Source organism: Meriones unguiculatus, chromosome 21 (genome assembly GCF_030254825.1).
Source record: "Meriones unguiculatus strain TT.TT164.6M chromosome 21, Bangor_MerUng_6.1, whole genome shotgun sequence".
NCBI classification, from domain to species: domain Eukaryota; kingdom Metazoa; phylum Chordata; class Mammalia; order Rodentia; family Muridae; genus Meriones; species Meriones unguiculatus.
In genome coordinates, this window is record NC_083368.1 from 30,220,170 (window position 1) to 30,244,142 (window position 23,973).

General features: G+C 39.0%; 2 protein-coding genes across 2 annotated transcripts in view; one reads left to right on the forward strand and one right to left on the reverse strand.

The window, feature by feature from the left end:
* The window catches only part of Znf804b (zinc finger protein 804B), a 561,864-nt gene that overhangs the window by 34,313 nt on the left and 503,578 nt on the right, over window positions 1-23,973 (forward strand). The window lies entirely within an intron of this gene.
* Tex47 (testis expressed 47) lies at window positions 6,925-7,806 on the reverse strand. The gene has a single exon (XM_021658269.2). The coding sequence runs from the start codon at window positions 7,681-7,683 to the stop codon at window positions 6,925-6,927; it is 759 nt and encodes a 252-aa protein (XP_021513944.1). The 5' UTR covers window positions 7,684-7,806.

A 23,973-nucleotide genomic window follows, 5' to 3' on the forward strand; every position in this document is an offset into this window, starting at 1 on the left:
TTGACAGACAGACAGGCAGACAGGCAGGCAGGCAGTCTCACAGATTGGCAAACAGACAAGCAGACAGACAGACAGAAGGGAAGGAAGGAAGGACAGATGGATAGACAGATAACCTATACTTATCAGCATCATCATTCAGTTTCCCTAAAGCATCTTAAGATCAGCAATTCTTCCACAGATCCCTGGCTCCTTGATTGGAGGATGATATTTCAATATCATGATCTGAATGCTAGTTATTATTAAGGTATACACACACCATACATAAATATGTAGAACATAGCTATGAATTCATTCTCTGTCACCCATGTAGCTATGTAGCTCTTTTAGGACTTCCTCAGATACAAATTTTGTTTACAAAGATAAGAAAGAAAAATACCACAAAATTAAAGATGAGAGGAAATATCACACATCTTTCAATAATAACCTTGTAATATTAATGAACTCAATTCCCCAGTAATATATGTAGATGGATTAGAAAACAGGACCTATCTTTTTGTTCCTTCTAACAAAACATACCTTATCATCAGTGATGGAAAACATCTTTACCATAACTCAGTGAAAAAGGATATTCCAAGTGAAAGGCAGATACATTTATTGCAATATCTGACAAATAGACTTCCAGACATAATTAATTAGAAAATATAAGGAAATTCACTTCATACTCATTAAAGGAATAATTCAACAAGAGGATACTAAAATTTTAAACGTATACTTGCCAACAGGAACACCTAACTTCATTAAAAAAATTAAAAAAAAAAACATACTTCAGGATCTAAAACCACAGATTAATTCCTAAACAGTGATTGCTAGTGACTTCAATACTTCTCTCACCAATAGACATGTTATTTGGTCAAAACAGAAACACTGTTTATAAACATCACAACCCACATGGATCTAACAGACACCTACACCTACAGAACATTATAGACAAGCACTGGAAAAATCATATTTTTCTCAGTAGTTGATAGAAATATCTCTGAAATCCATCTCATATATGACAAAGAAAGTCTAAACAAATATAGGAAAATTGAAATAAGATCCTATGTTCTCTCAGACCACGTGGGGGAGAAAGGCTAGCTATCAACCCAAATAGAAACTATAGGGAATGCACAAACTTTCGAAAACTCAGTATTATATTTCTGAATAATAACTAGGTCAAAGGAGAAATCAAGAATGAATTTTTATATTATTTATATAATATTAGATATATAATATAAGAGAAACATACTAAAATTCATAGTCCTAAGGAAGCTAAGCAACAAGAAGGACCCTAAGAAAGATGTTTAATCCTCCTTCAGAAGGGCAAACAGGATGGACATTGGAAGTAGAAGACAAGGAACAGGACAAAAACCTTCCACAGAGGACCTCTGAAAGGCTCTACCCACCAGGGTATGGAAGGAGATACTAAAACTCATAACCAAACTTTGAGCAGAGTACCAGAATCCTTATGGAAGAAGAGGGAGATAGAAAGACCTGGAGGGGACAGGAACTCCACAAGGAGAACCACAAACCAAAAAAAACTAGGCCCAGGGGGGCCTGCAGAGACAGATACTACAACCAAGGACTATACATGGAGAGGGCCTAGACCCCCTGTTCAAAGGAAGCCCATTGGCTGCTCAGTTTCCAACTGGGTTCCCTAGTAAGGGAACTGTCTCTTACATGAACTCAGTGGCTGGCTCTTTGACCACCTCCACCTGGGGTGTGCAGCCTTGCTAGACCACAGAGGAAGATGATGCAGCCAGACTTGATGAGACCAGATAGTCTAGGGTCAGAGAGAAGGGGAGGAGGACCTCATCTATCAGGGGACCAGGGAAATGGCATAGGGGCAGAAGGAGGAGGGTGGGTGGAACTGGGAGGAGATAAAGGAGGGCACTGCGGAGGGGATACCAAAGTGAATACATTGTAATAAATAAATAGAATTAAAAAAAGAGAATGAAAACAAAATAAAATTTCTTGTAGTTAATAAAAATAAAAGCACAATATGACAAAAGTCTATGTGACAGAAATGGAGCCCTAATAAGAAAGTTTATTGTATTTAGTGCATAACACACAAACACAAAAAAGTTTAGGAATATATATAGTCTTGTCCCATTTCTAGTTCATTTTCTGCCTCATGGTTGAAGATGTGGTCTTGCAGCTTCCTGCTCTGGCTGCATTCTGTTATGCTCCCCAATATGATATACACCCCCTCCAAATTCTTAGCCAAAATAAACTTTCTTCCACTGAAAATTTTTTATAGCTCAACTTAGTAAATCAATGACGCACCTGAAGACATTTTAGAAACTCAAAGCATCACTTCTAACACTGGATGAAATGGGATAACTAACTTCAGGGTTGAAATTAATGAAGCAACCATATTCAAACCTATGAAAATAATCAGTGAACTGAAGACTTAATTCTTTAGGAAGATTAACAAGGATGATACACCGTTAACCACACTAACGAAAAATGTGAAGACCCAAATCAATAAAATCAAAAGCAAAAGAAGAAGAGTAGACATTGAGGAAATTCAGAGAATCATAAAAACATAATTTAAATATTTTATTTCACTAAACTGGAAAATTTATAAGAAATAGTTGAATTTCTGGATGCATGAGGTTTACCAAAGCTAAAGTAAGACAAAATAAACAATTTAAACAAATGCATGACATTCAATGATATAGAAGCATTAAGTCAATATTTCCAATTTTAAAAAGTGCAAGACCAGATGGCTTCAGTACAAAATTTTGCCAGAATTCAAAGGACCAATACTCTTTAAATTATTCCATAAAATTAACAGGAACACTTTCACATTCTTTTTGTAAAAACCCACGTTATCACAATATCCAACTCAAATAAACACTGAAAAATGAAGAGAATTTTAAGGCATTTTCCTTGATTAGCATGTAAGTGAATTTCTTAAAAAATGCTTGTAAACTGAATTTAAGAACATATCTATCTAAGTGGTCATCCACCATGATTAAGTTTGATTCATCCCAGAGGTTCAAATATGATTTAATATATAAAAATCAAGTAGTGTAATCACCTTATAATAAATATACTCAAAAATAGAAACCACGCATGCAGATAACCTAGAAACCCTGCATATGTAGCCCATGGTGCTCAGTCTCCAAGTGGGTTCCCTAGTAAGGGGAATAGGGACTGCCTCTGACATGAACTGATTGGCCTGCTCTTTGATAACCTCCCCCCTGAGAGGGGAGTAGTCTTGCCAGGCCACAGAGGAAGACATTGCAGCCAGTTCTGATGATATCTGATAGGCTAGGGTCAGAGGGAAGGTGAGGAGGACCTCCCCTCACCTCGGACTTGGAGAAAGGCATGGGAGGAGATGGGGTGGGGAGGGTGGGATTGGAAAGATGTGGCTAGAGCTGGAATACAAAGTGAATAAATTGTAATTAATATAAAAATTTAAAATAAAAAATAGAATCCACATGATCATATCCTTCTATGCAGAAAAAAGACTTTAAATGAGTTCAAAATTTAGTTTTGATAAAAGTCTTGGATAATCTAGAGATTCAGAGAACATATACAATAAACACACAGACATCATGACACAAAATGGAGAGAAATCATTTGATGTAGTTTCAGGAACAAGACAAAGATGCTCACTCTCTCCTCTTCTCTGTAATAAAATTCTTGCAATGTTATAGTAGTAAAACAAGAGAAAATAAAAGGAAGGTAACAAAGATCAGAATAAGTCAAAGTTTTCTTATGAGAAAACTTTTAAAGCTGTTAAACACATTCAGCAAGTTGCAGCATATGAAATTAGTAGAACACAGAAATCACTAGCCTTATATAAAAAAACACAAACATACTGATGATGTTAGTGAAATCGTCGCATTCACAATTGCCTCAATGAAAAATGTAAGCAAAGGACTTGTACAATGAAGATACTAGAAACTGAAGATGGTACCAGAAGATGGAAGGATCTTGCATGTGCATGGATAGGCAGAAACAATTTTGTGAAAGGACCACCCTCCCTAAAGCAATGCATAGATTCAATGCATTACCCAACACTTCCAAGGAAATTCTTTATAGAAATTCTATATCTGAAAAAGTATCTCAAAATTCATATGAGAACAGAAATGACTAAAAAAATCGATAACAGTTAAACACTGCTGGAGTTACCATCCCTCTAAATTTTAAATCATACTATAGAACAACAGAAATAAACAGAAACGTCTATGAATAAAATAGAATTTACAACCTAGATCTATGCCCACACTCTGACATTCACATGATTTTTGCCAAGTGGTCCTAAAATACATGTGAGAGAAAGGTCAGAATCTTCAATCTGTATTTCTAATCAATCTGGATAGCCACATGTAGAATAATCAAACTGGATGTTTATCTTACACCCTCCATAAAACTCAACTCTAAATGAATTAAATACATGAGACCCGATACCCTCAATCTTATAAAGGAGTGGGGAGGAGACTTGAACTCATAGTCAGATAAAGGGCTTTCTGAATGAGGCCAATTGAGTATGTATTCTTTGGTGATCAAAACTTACACATATCTGAATTATTTTGTGATATAGTGTTTCTCTGTTTAACAGTCCTGGCTGTTCTGGAACTTACTTTGTAGACCAGGCTAGACTCAAACTCACAGAGATCAGCCTTCCTCTGCCTCCCTAGTGCTGGGATTATAGGTGTGTGTCATAACTCTCAGCTACCTGAAATATTTACATTCACTTTGGTTATAAATTCTCTTTACTTATCTGACATGAAAGAGTTACAGAATGTTTTAGGTATGACATTGTTGTTGGGATAAGGATAATAAATCCTTCTAAAATGGCTACTGTAGCAAGTGAATTTCATTTGAATAAATTCACTATAATCTGCTTACTATAATGAATGCATAATTGATCTATGTATATATTTTTCTTTTATTGAAAGTAGATTTTATTTTCATATAATATATTCTGATTTCATGAATCTTTAAAATTTACAGTACACTAAATCAGCAATATTATCATTTAGATATATCCATAACTTTCTTTAATAATTGATTGTGATTGCTCAAGATTTTCATTAGCCTAATGAATTAGCTTTCTATCAGGTTTTCTTATATCAGGAAATGATATAGACTGATTAATGGCATAAGGCATGCAGTGTGGTGGAGACACATCTTACCACTGTTGGGATATCCTGCCAACTACAGCGATTCACTGTGTAATCAGTGTTTACTTGCAGGCATCTAGGAATATACATAAACGAATGAATAGAAACTGATGAAGAGTATTTGCATACCTACATACATTTTATAATTCCAGATAACTATATAATCATGTCAGGTCTGTAATTTGAGCAGAATTCCCAGGAAGAGTCCAACTTGATTCCATACAGTGTCAACTGCTTTTGCTCATAACCCTGGAAGCAGAGAATCAGGAACCACCAAGTCTTCCTCAGCACCTAGTGCTGGATCCTGGCTTTCAGCTGGTCCCTTGCTGAGGGTGTCATCTGGAAAATGCTTTAAGTATTCACACACATAGTACCTGGATTCTAAGAGCTCAGGTTTAAACAAGCAAAGCAAGGCACTTGCCATTTGACTTAGCCTTGGAGGTTGCACAGCATTATTTTTGCCATATTCTATTGGTTAAACTAGATTTAAAAAAAGGCTGTGAAAGTTTAAGCACAAAGCCTGTCACATAAAAAGTAACAGAAGGAAATACGAAGGTCACATTTCAAGAAGAGCATGTTGGATTGGATTTATCGGAGTAGACTTTTGTTGTATAATATTATGTGACATACTTTTAAGTATACACTAATGTTTAATTTTTAACCATAAGCTTAACTTTTGGAAACTAGCTAGGCTTAGAAAATACCCTTTTCAAACATATTCACCCTGCCATTAAGATCCTATCTGACAGAGCAGACACACATCATTCATTTCCTACATTATTGCTTACATGTAATCACTTGCTGAGTATTTAAAGTGGGCAGGAACAATACCTTATGGATACTGCAACATTTCTAATGGCAGAGAAATGTCTGTCACATGGAGGACTGCTCAGTTAGTCAATGTTGCATTAAAAAAAAATAGGTTGAAACTTGATAGTGTTTTCTAGTTGTTCCAGAAAATTATTGTATCTTTCAGCATTCTAATAGTTTCAGTATTACTAAGTAGGCCAGAATATGGATGTTTTAGGACTATTTTCAGAGGTTAAGGTTTCATTTTCTTTGATACAGGAATTGTACAGTAATGGTTTACTCATTTGTGTTCTGAAAGCTCTTTCTATCTCTCTCTCTCTCTTTTTTAATGTGCATTAGTGTGAAGGTGTCAGAACCCTTGGAATTGGCATTACAGACAGTGGTGAGCTGCCATGTGGGTGCTGGGAATTAAGCTCAGGTCCTTTGGAAGAGCAGACAGTGTTCTGAACCACTGAGCCATCTCTCCAACCTTCCTACCTCTTTCTACTATACTATTCGCATTATAACCCACCATACTATATATTATACTGCATTACTTTTATATATGATGCTTGCTTGTAACTTTAGGTTGCTGGTTTAAGTGTCAAACTGTTAGAAATGATCCACCCCCAAACACCTTTCTTTTGTCATATGATAAAGACTGCTTGTTAATTGTTCAGAGAATGTATGAGAACCTGAAGGCCTAAATGGTGTTAAATCCCTTTCAACTATGCTTTCAAAACAAATATCCCATGAAAAATGATTGAACTAACAAATTTATTAAACTCATTTACCTTAAAAAAATCTACTGTGCTTTATATCCCAACAAGCACATTTATTGTTATGTTTGGCTCTTGATATGCTGCAAATATCAGCATTCTGTGTGCTTATTTCAATGCTCTGTTCCTTTTCTTTCTTTTTTTTTTTTTCTTTGAAAGAGTAACTTTAGATATTTCCTTGTTTTTAAAACGATACAAAATCTCGGTGAGAAATGCCTGCATCATCTCTCCCCATGCTAGAAACGGGAAGGAGCTGGCCACACCAACTCAGAATCTGAGATAACATGTATGGGTCTGTTATACATCTTTAAGAAAGTTTCTGGGTCCAGAAATTCTTCAGCTTTGCATAAGTACTTGATAATGTGTTCTGGGAGAAGGAGGTCGGGGGCTACTTGGTGTAAGTTGTCACCCGGCCCTTTAGTGCCCACTTTCACGGTCTTAAACAGGTGGAGTGCGAGTTTGTGACACATGCTGAGAAAATCTGTGGTGACTTCCAACACAGACTGAGTCTGCGTCACGTCATCGAGATACAAAACGGGGACATTGATGACACAGACATACCACTGCATGAACAGCCTCGTGGGGATATTGTGAGAAACGACGACAATTTTCATGTTTTCCATCACAAAATCTGTTTCTTTTTCATGGGCAACGTAATCTAAAAGAATCCGGAAAAGAGTGCCGTTGGAGGTCTCCAGGATATGTAGAAAAGAACTCGGGTAGATGAGGAACAATCCTGTCACCCCTTCCCCTAAGTGATGCTTCAGAATGGACTGAAAGAGTTGCTCGTAGTACTCAGAAATTACCCTTTTCTCTGTGTTGGGTTGTATGTAGCCCACTAGAAACATCCTGTGAAGGAGGAATTTCTTGAGCTGTAGCCTGTGTTTCTCTTCGTGAAGGTGCAAGAGATTGATACGAGGGACTTTGGGCATAAGAAGAGGATCCCCATGATGATGTTTTTTGCTGCTCTTCCGTTTATGAATCATGAAAGACATGATGAGGCTTATTTCTTCTTCTAGGTGATTTAAGATGAAGTCTCACTGGTGATGAACTCTTCTTTTTCTATTTCTTCACACACACACACACACACATACACAAACAAAACAAAAACAAAACAAAGCAAAAGCAGTTAACCATTTGTCCACTGTTAGCAAGTAACAAAACCCTTGCTCTGTGCTGTGAACAATCAATGCCTTTGAAACGGAAGTAAACATGAAGACAAGACAAGACTGCAAGTATAGAGATTGCATCTTAATTTGCAATGAAATAACTATCATACTTTAGTAAAAGCACTCTCTGGGTCATGGTTGTTACAGATTATAGGCTTCTTTAATTGTGTTTCTATGTCTAGTGATTTATCTAATATTTAAAACAAATTTAACTGGCTTGTAAAGGTAAAAATAAATCAGGTATACTATAGGCTATTATTGGCTTATGTAACATTACTTGCAATACTAAAAGTTAATGGCCTTGCTTTAATAATAACAGTTAACTTTTGGGGGGAAAAGTTAATTGTTTGGTTTATCTTTTTATCAATAAATCTGTTCTTTGTTGCTGTTTTATTAAGGTGTAAATAAGAGCGAATTTCTACTTTGAGTTAACTTCATGCCCCCCCCCCCCGACTCCCAGGCTGCCTTAACTTTCTTCACATGCTTCATACACTTACCTGTCTTTGCGGTGCTCTTGGCTTGACCTCCATCATGCTTCCAACTGCCAGTACCCTGGTCCCTCAACTGTCCTATCCAGGTTCTATTCCCATAGGTCATGAAAGGAGTTAGAATGTCCATGGCATCAAAGACCCAGAGTGTACCTAGTCCTGGATCTGATTTCATGAAGAGTACGTCAACAAACACCTCAACAGCTATGTGGCTTGTGGGGTAAATGAGGGCTTCTTTTTCAGAACGCAAGTTTTTTGTTTTTGTTTGGTTTTGTTCTTTGCCACACACTTCTGCATATCGGAAGGTGGCATATCTGGGGACCTTCTTTTACATTTCCGTAAATAAACCTATGGTGTTAGAGCTTGTTCTTACAGTCTCTTAAACACTAGTTAAAAACTGTAGAAACACACATTTGAATCTCTGTAATACTGCATGTGTTATAAAAAAAATGTTTTACAATACCATTTGGCCTACTTAAGTGAATTTAAGTTAATTTTTAGAATTGAAAATAAAATCACCATTTAATATTATACTCACATGAGCTCTAAACAATGATTTTAATGCGATGGTATTAGGAGTAAACTTCTATTTAATTTTTAAAAAAATGAACATTAGAGAACTTTTTTTCTCCTGAGATTTTCATTATTCAAACTAATGATCTGATTTTAATAATTTGCAATGATAAATTATTCCAGAAAGTGAAGGCTGAGAGATGATTTAATAAATCTTTAATTGTGTGATACATAACAATCGACTATAATTCCTCATTCACTGTGATTCACCTCATCACTCACTGAATCTTCCCCAAGATTCACTTAGTCAATGCCTTATCTAGAGCTGTTCTCTCCACTCTCCTTACTTCATTATGAAATACAACAGTTATTTTTATAGTGGAAAACATTAATATCTTGGTGAGATTCTAATCTTTTTTATAATTTTATTTTTATGTTAATTACAGGTTATTTACTTTGTATTCAAGCTGTAGCCCCCTCCCAAATTCCCTCCCAATCCCACCCTTCCTCCCTCATCTCCTCCCTGTCCCTTTCTAAGTCCACTGATAGGGGAGGTCCTCTTCCCCTTCCATTTGACCCTAGTTTATCAGGTCTCATCATGACTGGCTGCAATGTCCTTTTCTGTGGCCTAGCAAGGTTGCTCCTCCCCCTGGGTGGAAGGAAGGGCAAAGAGTCTGCCACTGACTTCATGTCAGAGACAGTCCTGTTCCCCTTACTAGGGAAACCCGCTTGGATACTGAGCTGCTATGGGCTACGTCTGAGCAGGGGTTCCAGGTTATATCCATGAATGGTTGGAGAAACAATCTCAGAAAAGACCCCTGTGCCCAGATATATGTGGACCTTGTGGTGCTCCCATACTCTCCAGGTCTTACTAAATCCCACTTCTTTCATGTGATTTCCTGAACTCTGCCCAAGGTTTGGTTATGAGTCTCAGCATCTGCTTTGATACACTGCTAGGTAGAGTCTTTCAGAGGCTTTTTTCAGATGGCCCTGATTTTTTTGCCTGGTTTCTTGGAACTGACCCTCCCTAAATTTTTTCCAAATAAATATCTGTGACTTAGTGGAAATCTTTGGGCATCAAGCTCTGGATGTTGCTGTAAGTTTTGTTATCATAAAGACAGTTCAGCCTGCCTCCTTGCAGTTAGCTCAGTGGCTTGTGTATTTGCTTTTATGAGGACACCAGAAATGTCCTCTATCTCACTTCTACCTCCAGATAGAATAACAGATATAGTACATTGGTAGCTTTGGTAAATCTTTGGACTGGTAATCTTCTTCCTCAAAAGCTTCAAGGGACACAACCAGTTGACTGACATTGACAAGTAAAATAACAAATTAAAACAGAGCCCATTCAGAATGTCTTCTCTTTGCAGGAAGTTCTTAAATCATTTTCTTCAATCACTTATGTATAACTCTTCTTTCCATATATGTTAAAAATACCCTTTGAAGTTTGGACAACGAGATTATAAATAGTATATTTTTTATTATGCTTTTTCCTTTGCATAGACTGAGTTTTGCAAAATGATCAGACCTTTGCAAAAATACATAGATGTACCCATTGTGCACACTGAACAGGTTTAATGAGGAATATGTATGTACATGCATATATGCATGCAATAATTATTAGTGAAAAAAGAGGGCATGAATTTGAAGGAAAGCAGGAAGGAATATATAGGTGGGTTTGGAGCAAGGAAAGATAAGGAAGAAATGTTATCATTGTATTAGTATCAAAAAGATAAAGTAACTTTAAGTAGTGAAAAAATTCTTACTAATATGTAGATTAACTTCTTGTCTCTTAGTTTCCAAATCAAAACCATTTGTCTGGCCTTTTTATATTTCTTAAAAGTTAATCCCAAATCATATTCTTTACCTTACTTTAAAAAGTCTTATTTCTTCATTTTTAATTGCTAAGTAGTATTCCATTGTGTAAATGTACCACTTTCTGTATCCATTCCTCCATTGAGAGAGGATTCCAGATTCCAGCTATTCCAAATAAAGCTGCTATGAACAATGTTGAGCAAATGTCCTTATTGAATGGTGGGGCATCTTTTGGATATATGCCTAGAAGTTGTATAGCTAGATCTCAAGGTAGCACTATTCCTAATTTTCTGAGAAAGCGCCAAATTGATTTCCAAAGTGATTGTACAAGGTTACATTCCCACCAGCAATGGAGGAGCATTCCCCTTTCTCCACATCCTCTCCACCATGCATCATCTAAGTTTTTGATCTTAGCCATTCTGATGGGTGTGAGGTGAAATCACAGGGTAGTTTTGATTTGCATTTCCCGAATAGCTAAGGATGCTGAGCATTTCTTCAAGTGCTTCTCTGTCATTCAATATTCCCTTGTTAAGAATTCTCTGTTTAGCTCTGTAGCCCAATTTTTTATTTTTTATTTTTTATTTTTATTTTTATTTTATTTTTATTTTTTTTTTCAATGCAGTTTATTCAGGAACATTGAACAATCCTTGGACCCCGGGGAAAGCCAGCCCACAGCTTAAATAGCCTCTGGGTAGCCAACCCAGGCGTGCCACGGGGGCAATGCAGATAGGTCCACATACATGGAAGCAAGCCAGATCCTCAGCCTTAGCCAAATGTGGAATTGTTCATGACAGAGAGCACTCACCATCGGGAAGGTGGAAGGCGGAAACCAGCTCCATCTTTAAGGCATAGCATTCCGCAGCTCTCTACAGTTCCCCCTTTTTGTTTTAGACGCATCAGGCAAGAGTAGAGGTCTGATCTCTGATATTAGAAATAAATTGGGACTTTGTACTGATGTTCATTTAGGTGTCATCCACCCAAAGAGCATCAGACCCGTCCGATACCTTTTTCTCAGAGGCAGGACCTGGGTGTAGCCCAATTTTAAAACAAGGAAATCATGAATTTTGCAGTCAAATGGTAGGAACTAGAAAAGATCATCCTGAGTGAGGTAACCAGGGAGCAGAAAGACACACATGATATATACTCACTTAAAAGTGGATATTAGACATTTAATATAGGGTAAAACTACTAAAATCTGTAGTCCTAAAGGGGCTAAGCAAAAGGAGGCCCCCAGGAAAGTTGCTTAATCCTCATTCAGAAGGGAAAACAACAAAGACATTAGAAGTAGGAGAAGACAAGTAACAGGACAGGAGCCTTCCACTGAGGACCTCTGAAAGACTCCACCCACCAGGATATGGAAGGGGTTACTTGGAATCATAACCAAACTTTGGGCAGAGTGCCAGAATCCTTATGGAAGAAGAAGGAGGTAGAAAGACCTAGAGGGGACAGGAACTCCACAAGGAGACCCACAGAGCCAAAAAACCTTGGCCCAGGGGGGCCTGCAGAGATGATACTGCAACTAAGGACCATGCATGGAGAGGATCTAGACCCCTGTTCAAAAGAAGCCCCAGGCTGCTCAGTTTCCAAGTGGGTTCCCTAGTAAGGGGTACAGGGGCTATCTCTGACATGAACTGAGTGACAGGCTCTTTGCTCACCTTCCCCTTGGGGATACAGCCTTGCCAGGCAACAAAGGAAGATGTTGCAGCCAGCCTTGATGAGACCTGATAGGCTAGGGTCAGATAAAAGAGGAGGAGGTTCTCCCTCATCAGTGGACTAGGGAAAGGGCATAGGATGGGGAAAGGGAGGATGGGTAGGACTAGGAGGAGACAAAGGAGGGGGCTGCAGAGGGGATACAAAGTGAATCAACTGTAATAAAAAATAAACAAAGTGAAAAAATTTTAAAAAGTTTTATCTCCTTGGGTGTGATAGCCTATGCCTTTAATCTTATCACTTGGGAGGCAGAGGCATGCTAATCTCTGAATTTAAGGAATGCTTCTTCTACAGAGTGAGTTCCAGGATACCATGTGCTACAACAAACAAACAAACAAAAAAAAAACCAAAAAAAACAAAACAAAACATTGTCTTGAAAAGGAAGGAATGAACAAACAAATGAACAAATCTGTACTTCAAAATGCCTTTAAGATTTCTGCAGCTCTTTCATATTCCCCTAGATTTCTCCACCCCAAACTTTAATCTCAGAGCATAAAATGTAATTCTATGTAATTCATAGTTATGTTTATATTTTATAATTATTTTCAGAGTTTTTGCTGCTGCTTGAATATAAGAAGAGGAAGATCTTCATCCAATGGGTGCAGAATCATCTGTGGCATTATTACCAGCTTTCAGTGGTGAATTAGAGAACATAGAAACAGGTTCATGTAACTTTTATTTCCTCAGATGAAGGCATGTGTATGGGCTTGGGCTGATTCCGGAGTGTTTCTTCCTCTGTTCTAACTATTGCTAGCCCTAGGACTGGAAGCTTCTAGCCTTCATACAATCTAATCTTCCAGCCTCTGTTTGCTGGCCTAGGTCTATGATGTTTCAGCCTCTGAGACTTACTGCTAAATATGTCCACCCTTTCTAGTTCTTTCTGAATTCTAGCTCACTGGCTTAACTCAGTTGTTCTGGCTCAAAACTCTTCTCCATGTTGACTGATTCAAACTTACTTCTCAGCTTCTGACTGAATTGATCTGCTTGGCCTCATACAAACTTTGGCAATGTGTTCTAATTTGCTGGCTCCTTCTCATTCTCTGGCCTGTCCTGTCTTCACATGTGTCTAGCTTGTTTCTGAACAACTGTCCCAGTAAAGCTGCTTCTGAACACCATGAATTGAACTGCCACTAACGGAACCACCACAAACTCAACTTCCTTGTACTGCCTCTCAGCTGACTAATAGGCTATTTGTTCCTGCCCTGCTCTTAAGTAGGCTCTCTTTCCTGCTGTTCTCATAAAAACTGGGTATATCCTATCTCTGACTGGTTCTGTCAAATCTTTCTCTGCCCCTAGTTACTTTGTCTGCCCCTAGTTTAGATGTCAATTTCAAACATAGTTGCTTCCTTCTGCAAACTAATCTTACCTACATTGTTTGGGATTAAAGGTGTGTACCAGGGGCATGTCTGTATTCTTGTCGGATCATACTGTAATCCAGCTGAATCAAATAAACCTAGAAGATATTTGGATGTGATCCCTTGCCAAAGCAGCCATGTTGCAGAATTAGAATTCTTCTACGGGGACTTGAACAAAAATGGTTTGCTCCCTAATGCTGGTGATGATCATAGTCATCAGGAACATGCAATACATTGTTGCTTCCAAGATTTCCTTTCTGAATGCACAAATTCAAACCAAACAAATTCAAACCATGTTACATACAGGTATGAGATCTATTCATTAGGCCATTTTTTGTCTGGAGCACAATTTTCTTCCAAAGTTAGCCAAGGACCAGCCTTCCAAATAAGGTTAACTCTAGGATTATTATCTCACCTCACACTTCTGTTTTCATACATGCATCTTTTGTGATTATAATACATCCTTGGAAAGAGCAAACAAACTTTTCACTCAAACACAAAAGAACATACTTTCTTCTCAGCACCTCATGGAACCTTATCCAAAATTGACCACATATCTGGTCACAAAGCAAGCCTTAACAGATACAAGAAGATTGAAATAGTCCCTTGTATATTATCAGACTAAAGCTGAACCTCAACAACAGAAATAGCAAAAAACCTACACATGCATGAAAACTCAACAACTCTCTACTCAACAACTGCTGGGTTAGGGAAGAATTAAAAAAAGCGCATCTGAAAGACTCTAACTAGCAGTATTTTCAAAGCAAAGACTCATGACCAAACCTTTGGCAGAGTACAGGGAATCATAAGAAAGAAGGGGAGTTAGTCTGATGGGGAAAGGATAGGAGCTCCACAAGGACCAAATATATCTGGGCACAGGGTCTTTTCTGAGACTGACATTCAACCAAGGACCATGTATGGATATAACCTAGAACCTCCGCTCAGATGTAGCCTGTGGTAGCTCAGTAACCAATTGGTTTCCCAAAGTGAGGGGAACAAGGACTATTTCTAACAGGAACTCAATGACTGGCTCTTTGGTCTCCCCACCCCCAAAGGGAGGAGCAGTCCTGTTAGGCCACAGAGGAGGGCTTTGCAGCCAGTCCTGAAGATACCTGATAAAACAGAATCAGATGAATGGGGAGGAGGTTCCCCCCCATCAGTGGACTTGGAAAGGGGCACGGTGGAGATGAGGGAGGGAGGGAGGGACTGGGAGGGAATGAGGGATCGGGACACAGCTGGGATACAGAGTTAATAAAATGTAACTGATAAAAAATAATAATAATAAAATAAAATAAAGACTTCCTAGAATTCAATTAAAATGTAGGCACAGCATACCCAAACTTATGAGACACATTGAAAGTAGTGTTAAGAGGAAAGTTCATAGCACAAAGTACCTTCATAAAGAAATTGGAGACATCTCATACAAGCAACTTAATGGCCTGAAAGCCCTGGGGGAGGGGGGGGAACAAGCAGACAAACGCAAGAGAAGACAGTTGAAAATAATCAAACTCAGGACTGAAATCAACAGATTAGAAATAAAGAGAACAATTCAAGAAATCAATGAAACCAAGAGCTGATTCTTGAGAAAATCAACAAGATAGGCAAACCCTTAGCCAAACTAACTAAAAGGTAGAGAGACAATATCCAAATCAATATCAGATATGGAAAGGAGGACATAATGACAGACACCGAGGAAATCAAAAGAATAATTAGGTTCAAAAGCCTATATGCCACAAAATTTGAAAACCTAAATGAAATGGACAATTTTCTTGATAGATTCCACTTACCAAAATTGAATCAAGATCAAGTAAACAAGTTAAATAGTCCTATATCTTCTAAGGACATAAAAGCAATCCTCAAAAGTCTCTCATCAAAAAAATAAAAAAATAAATAAATTGAAGGATTTATACAATTTCAAATGCTTTGAGTACAGAATTCTACCAGACTTTGAAAGAAAAGCTAATACCAATACTCTTCAAACTATTCCCCAAAATAGAAACAGAAGGAACATTATCAAACTCAGTCTATGAGACCACAGATTGATACCTAAACCGCACAAAGACCAAAGAAAGAAAGAGAATTTCAAACCAACTTCCCTTATGAACATTGACTCAATAAAATACTTGCAAACCAAATCCAAGAGCACATCAACGATATTATCCACCATAACCAAGCAGGCTCAGCAGGCAATTAGCAGTGGTTCAATAACCAGCCCTACAGAAGATACTAGAAGGAAAACTTCAATCCAATGAAAACAACTTCACCCAAGAAAACATAGCATACAGACAATATCCCAACAAAAATTAAAAGAAAACAACCAATGAAACACAGAAATACATCAATGTAATCCACCATATACAAACTGAAAGAAAACAAAATAGGCACATGATCATCTTCTTAGATGCCAAAAAAGCATTTGACAAAATCCAACACTGGTTCATGTTGAAAGTCTTGGAGAGATCAGGGATATAAGGCACAGACCTAAACATAGTAACACCTGCTTCATTCCTGGTCTCATTTGATTTGAGTACTTTTGTCTATCATTTTACTGTAAAGTAGTACCTATTTTTAAAACTCAGATGTGTTCCTTGTAGATAACAGATAAATGAATTTTGTGTCTTGATTGAGCTTGTGTCTTTTGATTGGAGAATTGAGGCATTTATATATAAAGATATTATTGAAATATATGTGTTAACTGAAATCATTGAGTTTTTGAGTTTGGGTGGTTTGTGTATGTGTGTGTGTGTGTGTGTGTGTGTGTGTGTATGTGTGTGTGTGTACTTGTGGTATTTTGTGTTTTAATGATTTATAGTTTCATATTTCTTTCCACAGTTTCTTTGTTATGCTTAATCCTCTCTTTAGCCCAATATACTGTTTTGTGTATTTTCTCTAGGTTTTGGTTTGTTGTATATAAATTGAATGGGCTGTTTATAACATGGAAGTTTTTTCTTTCTCCTTCAATTTGTAGGCTTAGATTTTTTTTCATCAAACCTACTTTATTTAAGGTTCTTAAACACCTTTACTTCCCGTCTAACTCCTAGATCTTATGTAGATTAGATCTACATAAGGCACATATATAGGCAAATACCTAAACATAGTAATATCTGTTATGGAAAAGGACTGTAGACCTCTTTTATCTACTTTTTGCTGATTAGGGCTTTTAGGGGGTTACCAAACCCAGTCATCAGGATACCAGCAGTCCAGCCCAAGGGCCAACACCAAGCAGAAACAAGAAGTTGACAAAAGCCACAAGACTCAGTTGGATTGCCCTAAGAAGTTCTCTGGAACATTCCTCTCTGAGAAGTAATGTCTCACTGTGAGTGGGTCTCTCTATATCTCCTCTCCCCAGAGTCCACCCACGGATGATCTCAACTGACCAACGTTATGCCCCTCTCATGTGAGAGCTCACAGCAAAACATCACATGCCTAGCTTGTAGCAGAACATCACATGACAAAACTGAGTCTTCAAGGAACCAGACACTTCCACTTCAAGTTTTGCTGGGTATATTAGTATAGGCTGCCTGCCATAGTCCTTTACAACCTGGAATGCTTCATTCCAGACTTCTGGATTTCATAGTTTCCATACAGAAGTCAGCTGTTATTCTGAGGAGTTTTCTTTTATATGTGATTTATAATTTTTGCTTTTGAAGCTTCATGCTTATGAACACTTACTTATATTTTAACTATGGTATGCTTTTTGGAGGCTTTCTTTTGTGGTCTATTTGATGTTCTGTGTACTTCTTGTATACATGTGGGTTTGTCATTTCTTAGTCTGGGGGAGGTTTTTTTCTATCAGCTTGTTGAAGACATGGTCCATGACATTGACTTAGGATCCTTTTCTCCCTCATCTATGCTTATAACTTAAAGCTTTAAGATATCCCATATTTTCTGTTTGTTCCTTTCTTTAAAAATTTTAATGTTCCTTGCTTATCTGGTCTAGGTACTCCATTTTATCTCTAACTCCTGATATTCAGCCCTCTGTTTGAATCATTCTACTTGTAAGGCTTTCCTTTGAGTTTTCCAGTTAAGCTATTGGGTTTTTCAATTCTACTTTCAGTTCAGCTTGAGTTTTCTTCATTGTTTCTATTTCCTTGTTGAATTCCCTTCTCAAGTCCTGTATTGTTATCATTTCCTTCAGCCTTATGTTTGTGTTTTTTTCTCTAATTTTTTTTCTCTTAATTTCACTGAGATGTTTCTTTGTCTTCCTTAGACTCCTTGAATTATTGAATGAAGTCTATGATTTTTCCTTTAAACTCTGTGTCCTAAATCTTGCCTAGGTAATTTTCATTGGCAAAAATGTCTACAGAACTGGTAGGTTTTGAATAGAAGATACAGGCTTGATCTTTCATACTATTTGTATTTTTGTGATTAGATCTAGACATGTGGACTATTTGGTTAGTCCTAACTCTGAGATGGACAAAGAAAGTTGGAGCAGAAGACAGGATATATAGAGACTGGAAATGGTTTGGATGGAATAATGACAAGTAGACAAAGAGAACAGGGATGATACACAATATATGCTTCTTGATCCAAGCCTAAAGAGTACAGGTTGATCATTTGGGCAAAAGGTTGCATGTGGTATGGGAGGAGCCTGTGGGTTTAGGAAATGCCAGAAGGATCCTGTCAAAAAAACCCAGAAAGTAGTTTACAACACAGGTGGGGATGGTCAGACTAGGGCAAGATAGCAGATATAAGACTCTGGTTAGATCTGGAAAGTTGGGGAGAGTGAAGGAGGTTTACTGGACTATATTCTGGCAAATGAACTTGGGATATCTAGCTGGTTGGAGAGGGTGGATACGGTGCAGGACTGACCTATGGGTGGTAGAAGTCAGATAGGATTCTGGTGCAAGCCTATAGCTAAGCTGTGCATTGGCAGAGTTGACCAGACAAAGCTGGTGTAATGGATGTGAGACACAGTGCAGGCCAATTAGGTTGAGAGAAGTTATGAAAAGGGAGGGTGAGTTACCAGGCTAGCCCCTAGAGAAGGATATGGGAGTCTGGCTGAGTGAAGTTGGAGCAGAAAGGACCTGTCCTCTCTAATTCCTTAAATGTTCCTGATTCTGCTTGGCTTTTGTGCAGTAAACACTCTGCACAGTCTCTGGAACCTGGCTGAGAAGAGGAAGAAAAATAAGACTGCAGCCTCTGGCCTAGGTTTATTCAGGTCACAAAAACAAGGGGAGATCCAATATGGCGGCGCCTAACATGCAGGGTGTCAGCAGTGAGAACAGGGTGTCCCGCAAGCCGTACTGTGGACCTCCAAACCCTGAGGTCTGTGTTTCTCAGGTGAGAGGATAATCCAAGGGGATATTTGAAGGTCCATCTTCAGGCCACCCAGCTAATACAGGGAAAAATTCCTGGCCTCCCGCCCTGCACTGGCAAAGCCCTAGGCCACCCCTGCCCAATCCCACCATCTGCTGATTCCTTCCTGGGACCTGAGGCAGCTCTCTGGGTTCTGACCCTAGGTTACTAGGTTACTCACCCAAACTCACTTATCTGTGAATATATTCTTGGGGCCAGCAGCAATGGCACACAGAGTGGCAGAAGGTCTTCTACCCTGCAGCCTTAGACCACCCACCCAAACCTACCAGGAGTAGCAGTGGCAGCTTGCTAGGCTCTGACACGGCAGTCCCAGGTTACCCATCAGAAGCTACTATCAGTGGATACTTTCCTGGGACTAGCAGTATGCATGCTGGACTCCTAACCTTACAGCCACCCACCCGTCCAAATGGTGGGGGGGGGGAGGCACGGCTCCATTCTATCTGTCCTTCCCAGGTCAAAATCAACCAGCACAGCACAGACAGTGAACACAGCAGAGCTGAGCGAGGCTGGGGACCCAGGTTCCATCCCACCATTTAGGGACCCAGGTTCCATCCCACCATCTAAGGGAAGCCTGTGGGACACTGGAGCAGCTCTAGGAAAAGAGATCTATCCACCAATGCCCCCAGAAGCTTGGCTCACATAGGCCAGAATCAGCGAACCCAGTACAGAGGACCCAGTGGAGCTGAGCTAGGCACCTGCCCCAAGTTGAATTGTCTTTCTCCCCAAGGAGGCCTGTGGTGCACTGGGGCAGATCTAGGCTTGGATACCTTTTTGCCTGCTCCCCAGCACCCTAGCTCACCTGGGTAAGAAACAACATGGCCAGCATAGCCAGTAAACTCAGAAGAGCTAAGCCAGCCTGAGACCCAAATCCCATCCTCTACCTTCTTAAGGAAGCCTGTGGGACACTGGAGCATCTCTAGACCCAGAGCCCTTTCCACCTGTGCCGTAGCTACCCAGGTCACAAACAGTGAGCCAGAAGAGACAGTGAATCCAGGGGAGACTACTCAAGACTCCAGAGAAAGGTGGATCCAGTCTGCAGCACTGGCACCAAGAATAATCAGTCAAGGCTACATACAACAAGATGGCTAAAGGCCGGTGCAAGAATACAGGCAACAAAATCCAGGACATCATGGCTTCACCAGAATCTCCAAGAATCAATGGATATTCTATTGCAGCTGAAACACAAGAAAATGATCTGAAATCTATAATTATGCAGTTATTCGAGGCACATAGAGAGGAAATGAACAAAAACATAGAGGCCATCATGGATAGAGAGGAATCCACATTCAAACAGATGAAGGAAATGGTGCTGGATATGAAAACAGAATTAGAACAATAAAGAAAGCACAAACAGAGAAGACCCTGGAGCTGGAGGACTTAGAGAAAAGATCAGGAACTGCAAAGGTAGGCATCAGCAACAGAATACAAGAGATGGAAGAGAGAATCTCAGGCACTGAAGATACAGTTGCAGAAAATGATACATCTCTCAAAGAAAAAGTAACATCGGAAAAACAAACACAAAACATCCAAGAAATCAAGGACTCCATGAAAAGACAAAACCTAAGAATAATAGGAATAGATGAAAAAGAAGATGCCAGGCTCCAAGGTCCAAAAATATTTTTGAGAAAATCATAGAAGAAAATTTCCCCAGCCTTAAGAAAGAGATGCCCATAAACCTACAAGAAGCCTACAGAACACCAAATAGACTAGACCAGAAAACGAACAAACTCTTCCCACCACATAATAATCAAAACAATAAATCTACAGAATAAAGAAAAAATATTAAAAGCAGCAAGAGGAAAATGCCAAATAACATATAAAGGCAAAACTATCAGAATCACACAGGACTTCTCAACAGAGATTATGAAAGCCAGAAGGGCATGGATGGATATCGTACAGAAGCTTAGAGATCACAGATGCCAACTCAGAGTACTATATCCAGTAAACTCAGTCAATCAACATAGATAGAGAAAACAAAAATATTCCATGATATAACCAAATTTAAACAATATATATGCAGCAATCCAGCCTATAGAAGATTCTAGAATGAAAACTTCAACCCACAAGATCAACTACACACCCAAGAAAACACAGGATAAAGACTCCATCACATCAAAAAAGCAAAAGAAAACAAACACACAAACAGACAATCACCACCAACTCCACAGTAAAAGGAACTAACAATCATTTGTCATTAATATCTATTAACATTGATGGTCTCAACTTGAACAGGTCTTTCATTTGCTTGGTTAGATTCACACCAAGGTGCTTTATGTTATTAGTGGCTATTGTGAAGGGTGTTGTTTCCCTAATTTCTTTCTCAGCCCTTTCATCTTTGGTATTCAGGAGGGCTTCTGACTTGCTAACAGTTTCTGAGGGTGAGTCATGACAATTATGGCAGGAAACGTGGCATCAAGCAGACAGATATGGTGCTGGAACAGTAGCTCAGAGCTTATATCTGATAGGCAAGCAGGACACAAAGCAATGGGTATAGAGTGGGCTTTTTTTTTCAGACATTTAAAAATATTTTTTGGGGAAGCACTATTCCTAGTTGTCTGAGAAAGCGCCAGATTGATTTCCAGAGTGGTTGTACAAGTTTACATTCCCACCAGCAGTGGAGAAGGGTTCCCCTTTCTCCACAACCTCTCCAGCATGTGTTGTCACTTGAGTTTTTGATCTTGGCCATTCTCATGGGTGTAAGGTGAAATCTCAGGGTTGTTTTGATTTGCATTTCCCTAATGGCTAGTGAGGTTGAGCATTTCTTTAAGTGCTTCTCTGCCATTCAGTATTCCTCTACAGAGAATTCTCTGTTTAGCTCTGTTCCCCATTTTTTAAGTGGATTACTTAGTTTGCTGCTTTTCAGCTTCTTTAGTTCTTTATATATACTGGATATGAGTCCTCTGTCAGATAAAGGGTTGGTGAAGATTTTTTCCCAATCTGTAGGCTTCCCCAAGATCCAGCCATACCACTCCTGGGCATATATCCAAAAGAGTCTCAAGTACACAAAAAGGACATTTGCTCAACCATGTTTGTAGCAGCTTTATTTGTAATAGCCAGAAGCTGGAAACAGCCCAGATGCCCCTCAACTGAAGAATGGAGGCAGAAATTGTGGTAAATCTACACAATGGAATATTACTCAGCAATGAAAAATAAGGAAATCATGAAATTTGCAGGTAAATGGTGGGATCTGGAAAGGATCATCCTGAGTGAGTTGTCCCAGAAGCAGAAAGACACACATGGTATATACTCACTCATATAGACATACAACATAGGACAAACCCACTAAAACCTGTGCATCTAAAGAAACTAAGCAAGAGAGAGGACCCTAACTAAAATGTCCAATCCCCATCCGGAAAGGCAAAGAGGATGGACATCAGAAGAAGAAGAAAACAGGAAACAACCTAGGAACCTACCACAGAGGGCCTCTGAAAGCCTCTGCCCTACAGACTATCAAAGCAGATGCTGAGCCTGATGGGCAACTGTTGGGCAGAGTGAATGGAATCTTATGTAAGAACTGGGAAATAGTAAGAGCTGGAGAGGACAGGGTCTCCACAAGGAGAGCAACAGAACAAGAAAATTTGAACACAGGGAACTTCCCAGAGACTCATACTCCAACCAAGGACTAGTCATAGAGATAACCCAGAACCCATGCACAGATGTAGCCCAGGGCAGTTCACAGTCCAATTGGGTTACATAGTAATGGGAAGAGGGACTGCCTCTGACATGATCTGATTGGCCTGCTCTTTGATCACCTCCCGCTTGGGGGGAGCAGCCTTACCAGGCCATAGTAGAGGACAATGTAACCACTTTTGATGTGAACTGACAGACTAAGATCAGAAAGGAGAGGAGAACCTCCCCTATTAGTGGACTTGGGGAGGGGCATGCAAGCAGAGGGAGGAGGGAGGGTGGGATCGGGAGGGGAGGAGGGAGAGGCTTATGGGGGGATGCAGAATGAATAAAGTGTAATTGATGAAAAATTAAAAAATAAAATAAAAATATTTTTTTATTAATTACACTCTATTTAATACTTTGTTTCCCCCCTCTAATTCCCTCCCTCCTCTCCTCCCAATCCCTCACTTCCTCCCCCTTCTCCAAGCATTCCCCTCCTCAAGTATACTGGTAAGGGAGGGTTTCTTTTCCTTCCTTCTGATCTTAGTCTGTTAGGTCTCATCCAGAGTGGTGACATTGTCTTCCTTTGTGGCCTGGTAAGGCTTTTTAAATCTCAAAGCCCATTCATAGTCACACACTCTTTCAAGAAGGCCACACCTCCTAATCCTTTCTCAACAGTCTACCAACTGGGAACCAACTATCCAAATACATGAGTCACTGAGGACCATTCTCGTTTAAATTACCAGAAGGATTACAGAATTACTTTGAGGATGTTTTTAAATGTACACTTTTGAATTCATGGTTGTGAAAAACCAGACTTGACTCCACAGAGAATCCAGACCCACTTTAACCTTTCACCTGAGTTTCAGATTAGGAAAAAGGAGGACTATTTCCTTTAGCTTTATTATGTGTTTCAGCACAACTTTACCACCAGGCTAATAGAAAAAATATTCTAAGTAAATAACTAACACTTGGTAAAGCAAAAGTCACACTCATATAAGAAAAAGTAGACAATTTCAGGGAACACACCAGAATGAAATTTGTTATCAAATCACTAGAGTTAAAGCTTAAACAAGAACAACAGCAAAATAGTGTAGAATTGCTTTCTTTAGTGCATTATACTTTCTTTTTTTCTCCCCCAAACAGTATGGAATGGCCTTTGAAAGATATTTGTCAAAGACAGCACAGAGACACTTGCTACATTCAAATATTTAACACGTCTACTGTCTGCTTTAAATGCTGTCATATATTGGCCATATTCTTGTGAATCCATTTTTATGTTTGCACATGAAAAATTGAATTCAGTT